Source organism: Pelophylax lessonae (genome assembly GCF_965119305.1).
Source record: "Pelophylax lessonae genome assembly, chromosome: 6".
NCBI classification, from domain to species: domain Eukaryota; kingdom Metazoa; phylum Chordata; class Amphibia; order Anura; family Ranidae; genus Pelophylax; species Pelophylax lessonae.
Genome location: NC_138773.1, coordinates 279,551,822 through 279,564,870, shown reverse-complemented (window position 1 = coordinate 279,564,870; position 13,049 = coordinate 279,551,822). Strand labels below are relative to the sequence as shown.

Genomic DNA, 13,049 nt, shown 5'->3' with positions numbered 1-13,049 from the left:
CCTTATTCATGATCTGAGCATTGTTCTGGGCCAGTACTATTTCCATTGAGTCTGGGACAGATGTGAACTTGATAGTATCTGGCTTTTGACGGTAGGCCTTATCACTCAAAATTTGTCCAGCTTTCTTTGCCTTTTCCACATCCAAGGAACCAACAGGCACCCAACCAATACCTCTCAGCCATTCCAGGTCAGATTTGTAGACCGCCTAAAAAATATATGCAAAATAAATTGTTCCTGGGTGATGAAAAGTTTGCAGAGTTAGAAAACATTTTGTAGAAATCAGATCACATACATCACTCTGAAGCTCATAGGCTTTCTTGGCCTGAATGACATCATTCTGGTCTGGCAGACATGTCCATTGGTGAAGGTAGTGGCGGTAGTCAATGTCGCTCACAAGTTTCTGGCAGTTCTTGGCCAACAAAACAGACAACATTTCCACAGGGGATTGATACTGGGTCTTCTGCTTCTCAAAATCTTTCTTGTACTCTCGGTCACTCTGGATCTTGGCAATATGCATAGCCCAAACAGATTTGGGATCATCCGCGAGACTTCTGAACCCAACATGGTGGCCTTGCTGCTGTCTGTAGCCGGCTTTGTATTTATACTGTAGGACAAATATTGTATTGAAATAAAAAAGCTCAGAAAATTGTTGGGTTCTGGAAAAAGTTCAAAGTAAATGAAATTTAATTTTCTGGGACACTTACATCACTGATTATATCTCTTGAAGCTTTTGCTGCTTTAATGGAGATGGCATCAACACGTAAGTCATAACCCTTCTTTTTGCTTTCTTCCAGGGCCAGTCTATACTGTTTCTGTAAGAACAAAAAATACAAAAATATACAAAATTCTACGAATAGACACTATAGACACAAGATTAAGAGGGAGCTTACTATTTCGCTTTAGCGAAACTCACAACGTGCTTTAGAAGTTTTCTCTTACTGATTTTAAACATAGCTAATTGCCAACACGAAGACCTGTCTAGTTTTTGCAAATCATTTCCTGCCCTTCCCAGTGCTGGTCCTGTCCACTATGTCATGTAAAAAGGCTACCTTTCACTCCGTTCCTGAGTTTTGTCTTCAATTTAACTATAGATTGATTTTATAGACATACCACCTTCCTAATGATATAGTAATTTGTCACTCTTTTACAATACTGTACAACTCCTATTTTAAACAGCTTACACTACATTACATTGTTCTAATAAATTATGGCTAGCTGGAATACCAGTAGTGGAACCTTTTGATTATATATATATATATATATATATATATATATATATATATATATATATATATATATATTTAAAAATAAATATATAAATATATATATACATTGTTTTTAAACCCCTCATTCCATCAGTACCTACCTCACTGTAATTGATACGATTTGCTTTGGCCAGCTCGATTTCAGGAGTGTCTGGCATCACATGGATCGATCCCTTATCTTTGTTCCATGCTTCGGTGTACAGGCGCTACGAGACATCAACATTAACAGAGTTAATGACATAAAAATACTGTAAACTCTAAGACACAGTAAAATAAATATCAGCTGGACTAATAAGGTTAAGAAAAATGTGCAATGCACAATACCTCTCAACCACGAATCAGCAGACATCCTCTGTTTCACTGAGGTGAAATGTAAATGACTGCCATGGCATGGGTTACTGCACATTTTTGTAAGGATTTTCCAGCTATGTGCAATTTACTGTTGCTCCATTTTGGTGTATGTGTCTTGAAACAGATTATTTTTGCCACATTTGTATAACGCCAACATATTATAAAGTATTTTATATATCGATTGGCATCAGACCCTTCCTCCTAAAGGGCATACAATCTAAAGTCTACATTTGGGCCCACTTAGCACCAATTCAGTAGGCCGAGAAAACCCAAATCCAGTGCAGTTAGTGCCTTTGGTAGAATGTGAACACAGAATTCAAAGCTGCTAGGCAAAACTGTTAACCATTATCAATACCATACTGCATGTCCTCTTATACAGATCAACTTCAACCTTTTCACATTTTCTATGAGTAACATACGGAACTCGTGCATTTGTTATCTTTACAACTATAATGAATTCCTTTCTCTTGATGACTCCTGACTTTGTCCTTCTGTGCCTCCTTCCCTCCTTTTAGTTGGCACAACAAGTGACCAATACATTTGGGAAGCCCCAGTTTGCTGGTAGTATTCTAAGCTGATCATAACTATCATGTTTAGTGTGGCCACTCACAACATCTTCAGGAGAGAGAGAGAAGGGACAAGTTAATGCCGAACCATGTCAAAGTATGACTTAACTCTAAAGAGTACCTAAACTCAAGAACAATTAACAAAATGCAAATTACCAGTTTTAAATTGTGGTGGCTCAATTGTTTTTTTCAGACTTTTTCCTCTTTATTTTCACCTGACGATCCTGCCAGAAACATACTTAATGTCCTAAGATGCTAACCTGGCAATGCTCACTCACTGTACTCTCTCTATAGGGGCACTGTGTTGTCACCCTAGCCTGCTGGCTTCTAATTTGGATTTCAGAACACCTACCTCCCTCCTTATCTCCATAACACAGGAAGGTGTGCTCTAGTTCACAGAGGTGAATGGGGTAGTGTTGATAGAGTAGCTCAACAAAGGTATTTGTGTTGTCAGCTCAAATGGGAAAATTAAGCCCATTAAATGTCTGGCAGGAACAACTAGTATTTATTGCACCTATTAAACAGATACAGCAAAACACTTTGTAGTGTATGTTAAACAGACCAAAAGGTAGCAAATAACAGCTACCTATGCAATACATAGAGAAGTGCTAAAGGCTACACTTTTTCTATGCTAGCATATTTATGGCATTAAGGTAAACAAAGCCCCAGTGCTTTTATTTCTCTTAGTCCCCAAACACTTACCTGCTATCTTCATCACCTCTGCCCAGGTGCAGATTGATCAACACCCCTCCCTGATCTTCATGGATCCTTGGCAGACACTGAGTGCACTGAAGCAATAAGCTTCTGCTGCCATCAGTTAAACTACTAGCAGTAGGGGAGCAGAGGGGCTTGCTTGGCTCAGGGAGGGCTCATATACCGATGTCATTTTAGCACAAGATTAGCTAAGGAGACATCCACAAAGAGGTGATGACAACAGCTTTAAAGTGGTTGTAAAGTCAGAAGGTTTTTCATCTTAATGCATTCTTTTTATGCATCCCCCCAGCCCCCTTAATACTTGCCTGAGCCCCCACTCGATCCAGAAATGTTGCAGGAGATACTCAGGTGTCCGGGAATCTCCCTCCTCATTGGCTGAGAGAGCAGCAGGGTGCCATTGGATTCTGCTGCTATCAATCAAAGTTGGTGAGCCAATGAGGAGAGGGAGGGGACGGAGTTGAGCCACGACTTTGTGTCTGAATGGACACACAGAGCAGCTGCTTGGCTCGGGTGCCCCTATCGCAAGCTGCTTGCTTTGGGGGCACTCAGCAGGAGGGAGGAGCCAGGAGAGCTGGTGAGGGATCCTAGAAGAGGAGGATTGGGGCATGTTTGTTATTTGAATCAAAAAAAGCCAAGACTTTAATATCACTTTAAGATCCCGGGGACAGGGGGAAAGGGATTTCTTTTAGAAGAGGAGGACTACAGATATTAGGTGTGTGTGACTCTCCTCATCTGAATTTCTTTTTAAAAACAGGGTTTCATATCATGTAGGTATATAAACACAGCGCTAAGTACAGTGTAAGTGGTCTGAAACAATAATTAAAATAAACCAGTGGTGATTTACATATGCATAAATAAATATCAGTGTCCAAAAAATATAAAAAGTTGCAAAAAATTTATAAATAATATAAAGCAGTAACTGCGCTAACCTCCAGTAACTGTGGATGTTATTGGGGGTATTGATAACCCCTCTATATGCTGTACTCTCTCTTCGTACTAGTTCTGTGTGTGTGATATCTCACATCCACATGATAAAGTGCATATAGTAATTAGATAAATATATGCTCATAATTAGGGTTGAGCGAACACCTAGATGTCCGTGTTCGACGGGTTCGGCCGAACTTTAAAAAAAAGTCCGGGTCCGTGTCCCGGACTTTTACCGAACTTTTCCCGGACACCGAACCCCATTGAAGTCAATGGGGACCCGAACTTTAAGGCACTAAAATGGCTCTAAAACACCAAAGGAAAGGGCTAGAGTGCTGCAAATGGCAGCAAAACGTAATTAAGAGCATGGCAAGTGCTCTGCAAACAAATGTGGATAGGGAAATAACTTAAAACAACAAAAAAAAAACAGAAAAATAAAACAATGTTCTTCTTCATCTCTGAAGGACGAGGCCCATATGGAGTAGGAGGGAGGTTGAGGTGGTGGTGGATGTGGCGGTGACATAGGCGTGCGCACAGGGTGTGCTGGGTGTGCCTGGGCACACCCTAATCACCTAGGGCACATAGCATTGCCAGTGAGGAGATGGGAAAGATCTCCCTGGGACCTGCTCTGCTCTATTTCTCCTTGCCTACAGGTACATGGCCCCGATACATTACTCTCCCTGCTGGCAAACACATGCATGTGTATTTCAACTTTGGGGTGCACACCTTAATGCAATAGGCTGCGCACACCTATGGGCGGTGTAGGTGGAAGCGGCGGTGGAGGAGGACCAGGGCCGGATTAACAGCATCATGGGCTTGGTGCTGAGGATTTTGAAGGGCCTTAAGGGCCGTGCCTTGCCATGCACCCAGAGGAGGAAGGGTGCAGCCATGCATGCCTAATTCAACATGGGATGCTGTCTCTGAAGCCCATAAACACATCCATGCATCGCCAACTGTCCCTCCTTGTCCGGCCTTCACGCTGTGTGGGGAGGTTCTGAGGGTGCTGCCTGGGGAAGCGAGCATAGAAGCCAGACTTCTGTGTTTACAAGTGACAGAAGAGCGGTAACAGTGAATATGGCCAACCCGGGGCCTATATAAAAGGTAGGGGCCTGGAGCTGCAGCTCCAATAGCCCCTACATTAATCTGGCCCTGAGGAGGAGGACGAGGTAGCCAACACTGCTTCTTTTCAAAAATTTTAAATGAGGGTACACCCCAAAAGAGTGAGAAAGAGCAAAAATGGAACAATGGGTGGGTAAGGTCGGTATCCATTGCTATTCTGCATAAGGTACGGAAAAGTCCCGTGGGATCCATGCCTGGTTCATTTTAATGAACGTGAGCTTGTCCACATTGTCTCTGGACAGGCGGCTGCGCTTGTCTGTTATAACGCCCCCAGCCGTGCTAAATACCCGTTCAGATAATACACTGGCTGCAGGGCACGCCAGCACCTCCAAGGCGTAAAGGGCAAGCTCAGGCCATGTGCCCAATTTGGAGACCCAGAAGTTGAAGGGGGCAGACCCGTCATTCACTACATGTAGGCGTGTGCACACATACTGCTCCACCATGTTGGTAAAATGCTGCCTCCTGCTAAGACGTTCCATCTGAGCTGCTGGTGCTGCTGTTTGTTGTGGCGTGCTGACAAAGCTTTTCCACATTTCGGCCATGCTAACCCTGCCTTCTGAGGTGCTGGCGGTGCCCTGGTTGCGTTGGCGACCTCCTCCTCCTCCTCCTCTGCCTTGTGCTTCCACTGTGGCCCCGCTGTCAGATGGGAATGCCAGCAGCATGGCGTCTACCAGCGTGCGCTTGTACTCGCGCATCTTGCGATCGCGCTCCAGTGAGTGAATTAAGGACGGTACGTTGTCCTTGTAACGGGGATCCAGCAGCGTGGCCACCCAGTAATCAGCACAAGTTAGAATGTGGGCAACTCGGCGGTCGTTGTGGAGACACTGCAGCATGTAATCGCTCATGTGTGCCAGGCTGCCCAGAGGCGACGAAAGGCTGTCCTCTGTGGGAGGTGTATCGTCCGTGTCCTCTGTATCCCCCCAGCCACGCACCAGTGATGGCCATGAGCTGGCCTGGGTGCCACCCTGCTGTGAACATGGTTCCATCTCCTCCTCCAGCTCCTCCTCCTCCTCCTCATCCTCCTCATCCTCCAGAACTGTGCCCCTGCTGGACAATTGCGTCCCTGGCGTTTGCGTGTGCAGGAACCCACCCTCGGAGCCCCTTGCGAATGACTGCCCTGAAAGCCTTGGAAATGTTACCTCTTCATCCTCCTCCTCCTCCTCATCCTGTGCCACATCCTCTTCCATCATCGCCCGAATTGTTTTTTCAAGGAGGCATAGAAGTGGGATAGTTAAGCTGAGAACGGCGTCATTGCCACTGGCCATGTTGGTGGAGTACTCAAAACAGCGCAACAAGGCACACAGGTCTCGCATGGAGGCCCAGTTATTGGTGGTGAAGTGGTGCTGTTCCGCAGAGCGACTCACGCGTGCGTGCTGCAGCTGAAACTCCACTATGGCCTGCTGCTGCTCGCACAGTCTTTCCAGCATGTGCAAGGTGGAGTTCCACCTTGTGGGCACGTCACATATGAGGCGGTGAGCGGGAAGGCCGAAGTTACGCTGCAGCGCTGCCAGGCGAGCAGCAGCAGGGTGAGAACGCCGAAAGTGCGCACAAACGGCCCGCACTTTCTGCAGCAGCTCTGACATATCGGGGTAGTTTTTAAGGAACCTCTGCACCACCAAATTCAGCACATGCGCCAGGCAAGGGATGTGCGTCAAACCGGCTAGGCCCAGAGCTGCTATGAGATTTCGCCCGTTATCACACACCACCAGGCCGGGCTTGAGGCTCGCTGGCAGCAACCACTCATTTGTCTGCTGTTCCATGCTCCTCCACAACTCCTGCGCGGTGTGTGGTTTGTCCCCCAAACAGGCAAGTTGTAAAACTGCCTGCTGTCGTTTACCCCTGGCCGTGCTGAAGTTGGTGGTGAAGGTGTTACGCTGTCCGGATGAGGAGGCGGTAGAGGATGAGGAAGCGGAGTAGGAGGAGTTACGAACAGGAGGCAAACTGAAGCGCCCTGCAATCCTCGGTGGTGGAAGGACATGCGCCAAATTGCTATCCGCCTCAGGCCCATCCGCCACTGCATTTACCCAGTGTGCCGTTAGGGAGATATAACGCCCCTGACCGTGCTTACTGGTCCACGTATCCGTAGTTAGGTGGACCTTGGCACAGATGGCGTTGCGCAGTGCACACCTGATATTTTCCCCCACTTGGTTGTGCAGGGAAGGGATGGCTTGCCTGGAAAAGTAGTGGCGGCTGGGCACGACGTACTGTGGGACAGCCACCGACATAAGGTTTTTAAAACTGTGCGTCTCCACCAGACGGAATGACAGCATTTCAAAGGCCAATAATTTTGAAATGCTGGCATTCAGGGCCAGGGATCGCGGGTGGGTAGGGGGGTACTTCCTCTTCCTCTCAAGTGTTTGGGAGATGGAAAGCTGAACGCTTCCACGGGACATTGTGGAGATGGTTGTTGGTGACCCAGGTGGTGGTGTTGCTGACAGATCGTCTGTTTGCGGGGTGGCAGGTGCCGGTATCACTACAGATGTGGCTGGAGCGGCCGAGACTGCAGCAGAAGAGGAAGCAGGATGAGCCAGAGACGTTTCTTGGTTTTGAAGGTGTGTACTCCACTGCAGCTCGTGCTTTGCACTTAGATGCCTGATCATGCAGGTTGTGCTCAGGTTGAGAAGGTTCATGCCTCGCTTCAAGCTCTGATTGCACAGGGTGCAAACCACTCGTGTCCTGTCATCAGCACATTTTCTAAAGAACTTCCACGCTAGAGAACTCCTTTGAGCTGACTTTGGTGCGCTCGTTCCCTTGCTGCGTTGGGCAGTAGCGGGCGTAGTGTCTAGGGCACGGCCGCTCCGCTTCTGCACCCTGCTCCCTCTTCTGCTGTGCTGGTGGCTCTGTGCGACCACCGCCTCTTCCTCCAAACTACTCAGGTCACCTGCATGACGTTCATTCCATGTGGGGTCGAGGACCTCATCGTCCTCCACATCATCTTCCACCCAGTCTTCACCCCTGCCCTCCTTGTCGGTCTCCACAATGCTGAACGCCGCAGCAGTTGGCACCTGCGTTTCGTCATCATCGGAGACGTGCTGCGATGATCCTTGCATGTACTCATCTTGAGAAATAAGTGGTTGGGCATCGCTGCACTCAATCTCTTCCACTTCTGGGGCAGGGCTAGGTGGATGGCCCTGGGAAACCCTGCTGACAGAGTCCTCAAAAAGAATAAGAGACTGCTGTATGGCTTGGGGCTCAGACTGCTGGCCTGATTTGCAAGGGGGTGAGGTGAAAGACGGTTGGACATTGGCTGCAGGTGCCAACTCTGACCTTTCTGCAGTAGACTGGGTGGGAGACAATGTGAAGGAACTGGAGGCACTGTCAGCAGCAAACCAATCTACTATCGCCTCAACTTGTTCTGGCCTCATCACTTCTAGGGGCGTTTGATGCCCTACCAAATACTGATGCAGGTTCTGTCGCCTACTCACACTTGAGGAAGGTGTTTCACTTGTGCGTGTAGCTGGCACAGATCGACCATGTCCTCTCCTTGCAACAGGAGCTCTACCAGCAGCACCACGACCCAGGCCACGGCCCTTATTTGACGGTCTCCTCATATTTCTGTAATTTAAGATCTTGCCCTAGAAAGGTTTTTATTGAATAGCGGAATAGAAAATATGATCCAAAAAAAGTGTATGTATATCACACGTACACAACCACACTAGGCCCCAATTACTATTGGTTGTACCCCTAAAAGGCTAGATGAGGAGTAGGGGGAGTATGGAACAGGCAGCACCCTCAAACCTTCAGAAGTATGAGATGAACCCCAACAACTTGGAAAGGTGGATCTCTCTCACACGTACCGACACAGACTATCCCGCAATTCAATTGATCCTCAAAGGTTTTTATTGAATAGCGGAATAGGAAATATGATCAAAAAAAGTGTATGTATCTCGCACGTACACAACCACACTAGGCCCCAATTACTATTGTTTGTACCCCTAAAAGGCTAGATGAGGAGTAGGGGGGGTATGGAACAGGCAGCACCCTCAAACCTTCAGAAGTATGAGATGAACCCCAACAACTTGGAAAGGTGGATCTCTCTCACACGTACCGACACAGACTATCCCGCAATTCAATTGATCCTCAAAGGTTTTTATTGAATAGCGGAATAGGAAATATGATCAAAAAAAGTGTATGTATCTCGCACGTACACAACCACACTAGGCCCCAATTACTATTGTTTGTACCCCTAAAAGGCTAGATGAGGAGTAGGGGGGGTATGGAACAGGCAGCACCCTCAAACCTTCAGAAGTATGAGATGAACCCCAACAACTTGGAAAGGTGGATCTCTCTCACACGTACCAACACAGACTATCCCCCAATTTAACTGATCCCCAAAGGTTTTTGATTAAATAGCGGAATAGAAAATATGATCCCAAAAAAGTGTATGTATATCACACGTACACAACCACACTAGGCCCCAATTACTATTGTTTGTACCCCTAAAAGGCTAGGAGTAGGGGGAGTATGGAACAGGCAGCACCCTCAAACCTTCAGAAGTATGAGATGAACCCCAACAACTTGGAAAGGTGGATCTCTCTCACACGTACCAACACAGACTATCCCCCAATTTAACTGATCCCCAGAGGTTTTTGATTAAATAGCGGAATAGAAAATATGATCCCAAAAAAGTGTATGTATATCACACGTACACAACCACACTAGGCCCCAATTACTATTGTTTGTACCCCTAAAAGGCTAGGAGTAGGGGGAGTATGGAACAGGCAGCACCCTCAAACCTTCAGAAGTATGAGATGAACCCCAACAACTTGGAAAGGTGGATCTCTCTCACACGTACCAACACAGACTATCCCCCAATTTAACTGATCCCCAAAGGTTTTTGATTAAATAGCGGAATAGAAAATATGATCCCAAAAATGTGTATGTATATCACACGTACACAACCACACTAGGCCCCAATTACTATTGTTTGTACCCCTAAAAGGCTAGGAGTAGGGGGAGTATGGAACAGGCAGCACCCTCAAACCTTCAGAAGTATGAGATGAACCCCAACAACTTGGAAAGGTGGATCTCTCTCACACGTACCGACACAGACTATCCCGCAATTCAATTGATCCTCAAAGGTTTTTATTGAATAGCGGAATAGGAAATATGATCAAAAAAAGTGTATGTATCTCGCACGTACACAACCACACTAGGCCCCAATTACTATTGTTTGTACCCCTAAAAGGCTAGATGAGGAGTAGGGGGGGTATGGAACAGGCAGCACCCTCAAACCTTCAGAAGTATGAGATGAACCCCAACAACTTGGAAAGGTGGATCTCTCTCACACGTACCGACACAGACTATCCCGCAATTCAATTGATCCTCAAAGGTTTTTATTGAATAGCGGAATAGGAAATATGATCAAAAAAAGTGTATGTATCTCGCACGTACACAACCACACTAGGCCCCAATTACTATTGTTTGTACCCCTAAAAGGCTAGATGAGGAGTAGGGGGGGTATGGAACAGGCAGCACCCTCAAACCTTCAGAAGTATGAGATGAACCCCAACAACTTGGAAAGGTGGATCTCTCTCACACGTACCAACACAGACTATCCCCCAATTTAACTGATCCCCAAAGGTTTTTGATTAAATAGCGGAATAGAAAATATGATCCAAAAAAAGTGTATGTATATCACACGTACACAACCACACTAGGCCCCAATTACTATTGTTTGTACCCCTAAAAGGCTAGATGAGGAGTAGGGGGAGTATGGAACAGGCAGCACCCTCAAACCTTCAGAAGTATGAGATGAACCCCAACAACTTGGAAAGGTGGATCTCTCTCACACGTACCGACACAGACTATCCCGCAATTCAATTGATCCTCAAAGGTTTTTATTGAATAGCGGAATAGGAAATATGATCAAAAAAAGTGTATGTATCTCGCACGTACACAACCACACTAGGCCCCAATTACTATTGTTTGTACCCCTAAAAGGCTAGATGAGGAGTAGGGGGAGTATGGAACAGGCAGCACCCTCAAACCTTCAGAAGTATGAGATGAACCCCAACAACTTGGAAAGGTGGATCTCTCTCACACGTACCAACACAGACTATCCCCCAATTTAACTGATCCCCAAAGGTTTTTGATTAAATAGCGGAATAGAAAATATGATCCCAAAAAAGTGTATGTATATCACACGTACACAACCACACTAGGCCCCAATTACTATTGTTTGTACCCCTAAAAGGCTAGGAGTAGGGGGAGTATGGAACAGGCAGCACCCTCAAACCTTCAGAAGTATGAGATGAACCCCAACAACTTGGAAAGGTGGATCTCTCTCACACGTACCAACACAGACTATCCCCCAATTTAACTGATCCCCAAAGGTTTTTGATTAAATAGCGGAATAGAAAATATGATCCCAAAAAAGTGTATGTATATCACACGTACACAACCACACTAGGCCCCAATTACTATTGTTTGTACCCCTAAAAGGCTAGGAGTAGGGGGAGTATGGAACAGGCAGCACCCTCAAACCTTCAGAAGTATGAGATGAACCCCAACAACTTGGAAAGGTGGATCTCTCTCACACGTACCAACACAGACTATCCCCCAATTTAACTGATCCCCAAAGGTTTTTGATTAAATAGCGGAATAGAAAATATGATCCCAAAAAAGTGTATGTATATCACACGTACACAACCACACTAGGCCCCAATTACTATTGTTTGTACCCCTAAAAGGCTAGGAGTAGGGGGAGTATGGAACAGGCAGCACCCTCAAACCTTCAGAAGTATGAGATGAACCCCAACAACTTGGAAAGGTGGATCTCTCTCACACGTACCAACACAGACTATCCCCCAATTTAACTGATCCCCAAAGGTTTTTGATTAAATAGCGGAATAGAAAATATGATCCCAAAAAAGTGTATGTATATCACACGTACACAACCACACTAGGCCCCAATTACTATTGTTTGTACCCCTAAAAGGCTAGGAGTAGGGGGAGTATGGAACAGGCAGCACCCTCAAACCTTCAGAAGTATGAGATGAACCCCAACAACTTGGAAAGGTGGATCTCTCTCACACGTACCAACACAGACTATCCCCCAATTTAACTGATCCCCAAAGGTTTTTGATTAAATAGCGGAATAGAAAATATGATCCCAAAAAAGTGTATGTATATCACACGTACACAACCACACTAGGCCCCAATTACTATTGTTTGTACCCCTAAAAGGCTAGGAGTAGGGGGAGTATGGAACAGGCAGCACCCTCAAACCTTCAGAAGTATGAGATGAACCCCAACAACTTGGAAAGGTGGATCTCTCTCACACGTACCAACACAGACTATCCCCCAATTTAACTGATCCCCAGAGGTTTTTGATTAAATAGCGGAATAGAAAATATGATCCCAAAAAAGTGTATGTATATCACACGTACACAACCACACTAGGCCCCAATTACTATTGTTTGTACCCCTAAAAGGCTAGGAGTAGGGGGAGTATGGAACAGGCAGCACCCTCAAACCTTCAGAAGTATGAGATGAACCCCAACAACTTGGAAAGGTGGATCTCTCTCACACGTACCAACACAGACTATCCCCCAATTTAACTGATCCCCAAAGGTTTTTGATTAAATAGCGGAATAGAAAATATGATCCCAAAAAAGTGTATGTATATCACACGTACACAATCACACTAGGCCCCAATTACTATTGTTTGTACCCCTAAAAGGCTAGGAGTAGGGGGAGTATGGAACAGGCAGCACCCTCAAACCTTCAGAAGTATGAGATGAACCCCAACAACTTGGAAAGGTGGATCTCTCTCACACGTACCAACACAGACTATCCCCCAATTTAACTGATCCCCAAAGGTTTTTGATTAAATAGCGGAATAGAAAATATGATCCCAAAAAAGTGTATGTATATCACACGTACACAACCACACTAGGCCCCAATTACTATTGTTTGTACCCCTAAAAGGCTAGGAGTAGGGGGAGTATGGAACAGGCAGCACCCTCAAACCTTCAGAAGTATGAGATGAACCCCAACAACTTGGAAAGGTGGATCTCTCTCACACGTACCAACACAGACTATCCCCCAATTTAACTGATCCCCAAAGGTTTTTGATTAAATAGCGGAATAGAAAATATGATCCCAA

At 45.9% G+C, this 13,049-nt stretch overlaps 1 protein-coding gene across 1 annotated transcript in view; it reads right to left on the bottom strand.

Annotated features, from left to right (window-relative positions):
* NEB (nebulin) overlaps positions 1 to 13,049 on the bottom strand; it is a 284,716-nt gene that overhangs the window by 131,730 nt on the left and 139,937 nt on the right. The window contains exons 59-62 of the mRNA XM_082261121.1: positions 1,367 to 1,471; positions 705 to 812; positions 293 to 604; positions 2 to 205 (exon numbers count right to left, since the gene is read on the bottom strand). Of these exons, the coding sequence (XP_082117247.1) occupies positions 2 to 205; positions 293 to 604; positions 705 to 812; positions 1,367 to 1,471 (729 nt within the window). The remainder of the gene's footprint in view (position 1; positions 206 to 292; positions 605 to 704; positions 813 to 1,366; positions 1,472 to 13,049) is intronic.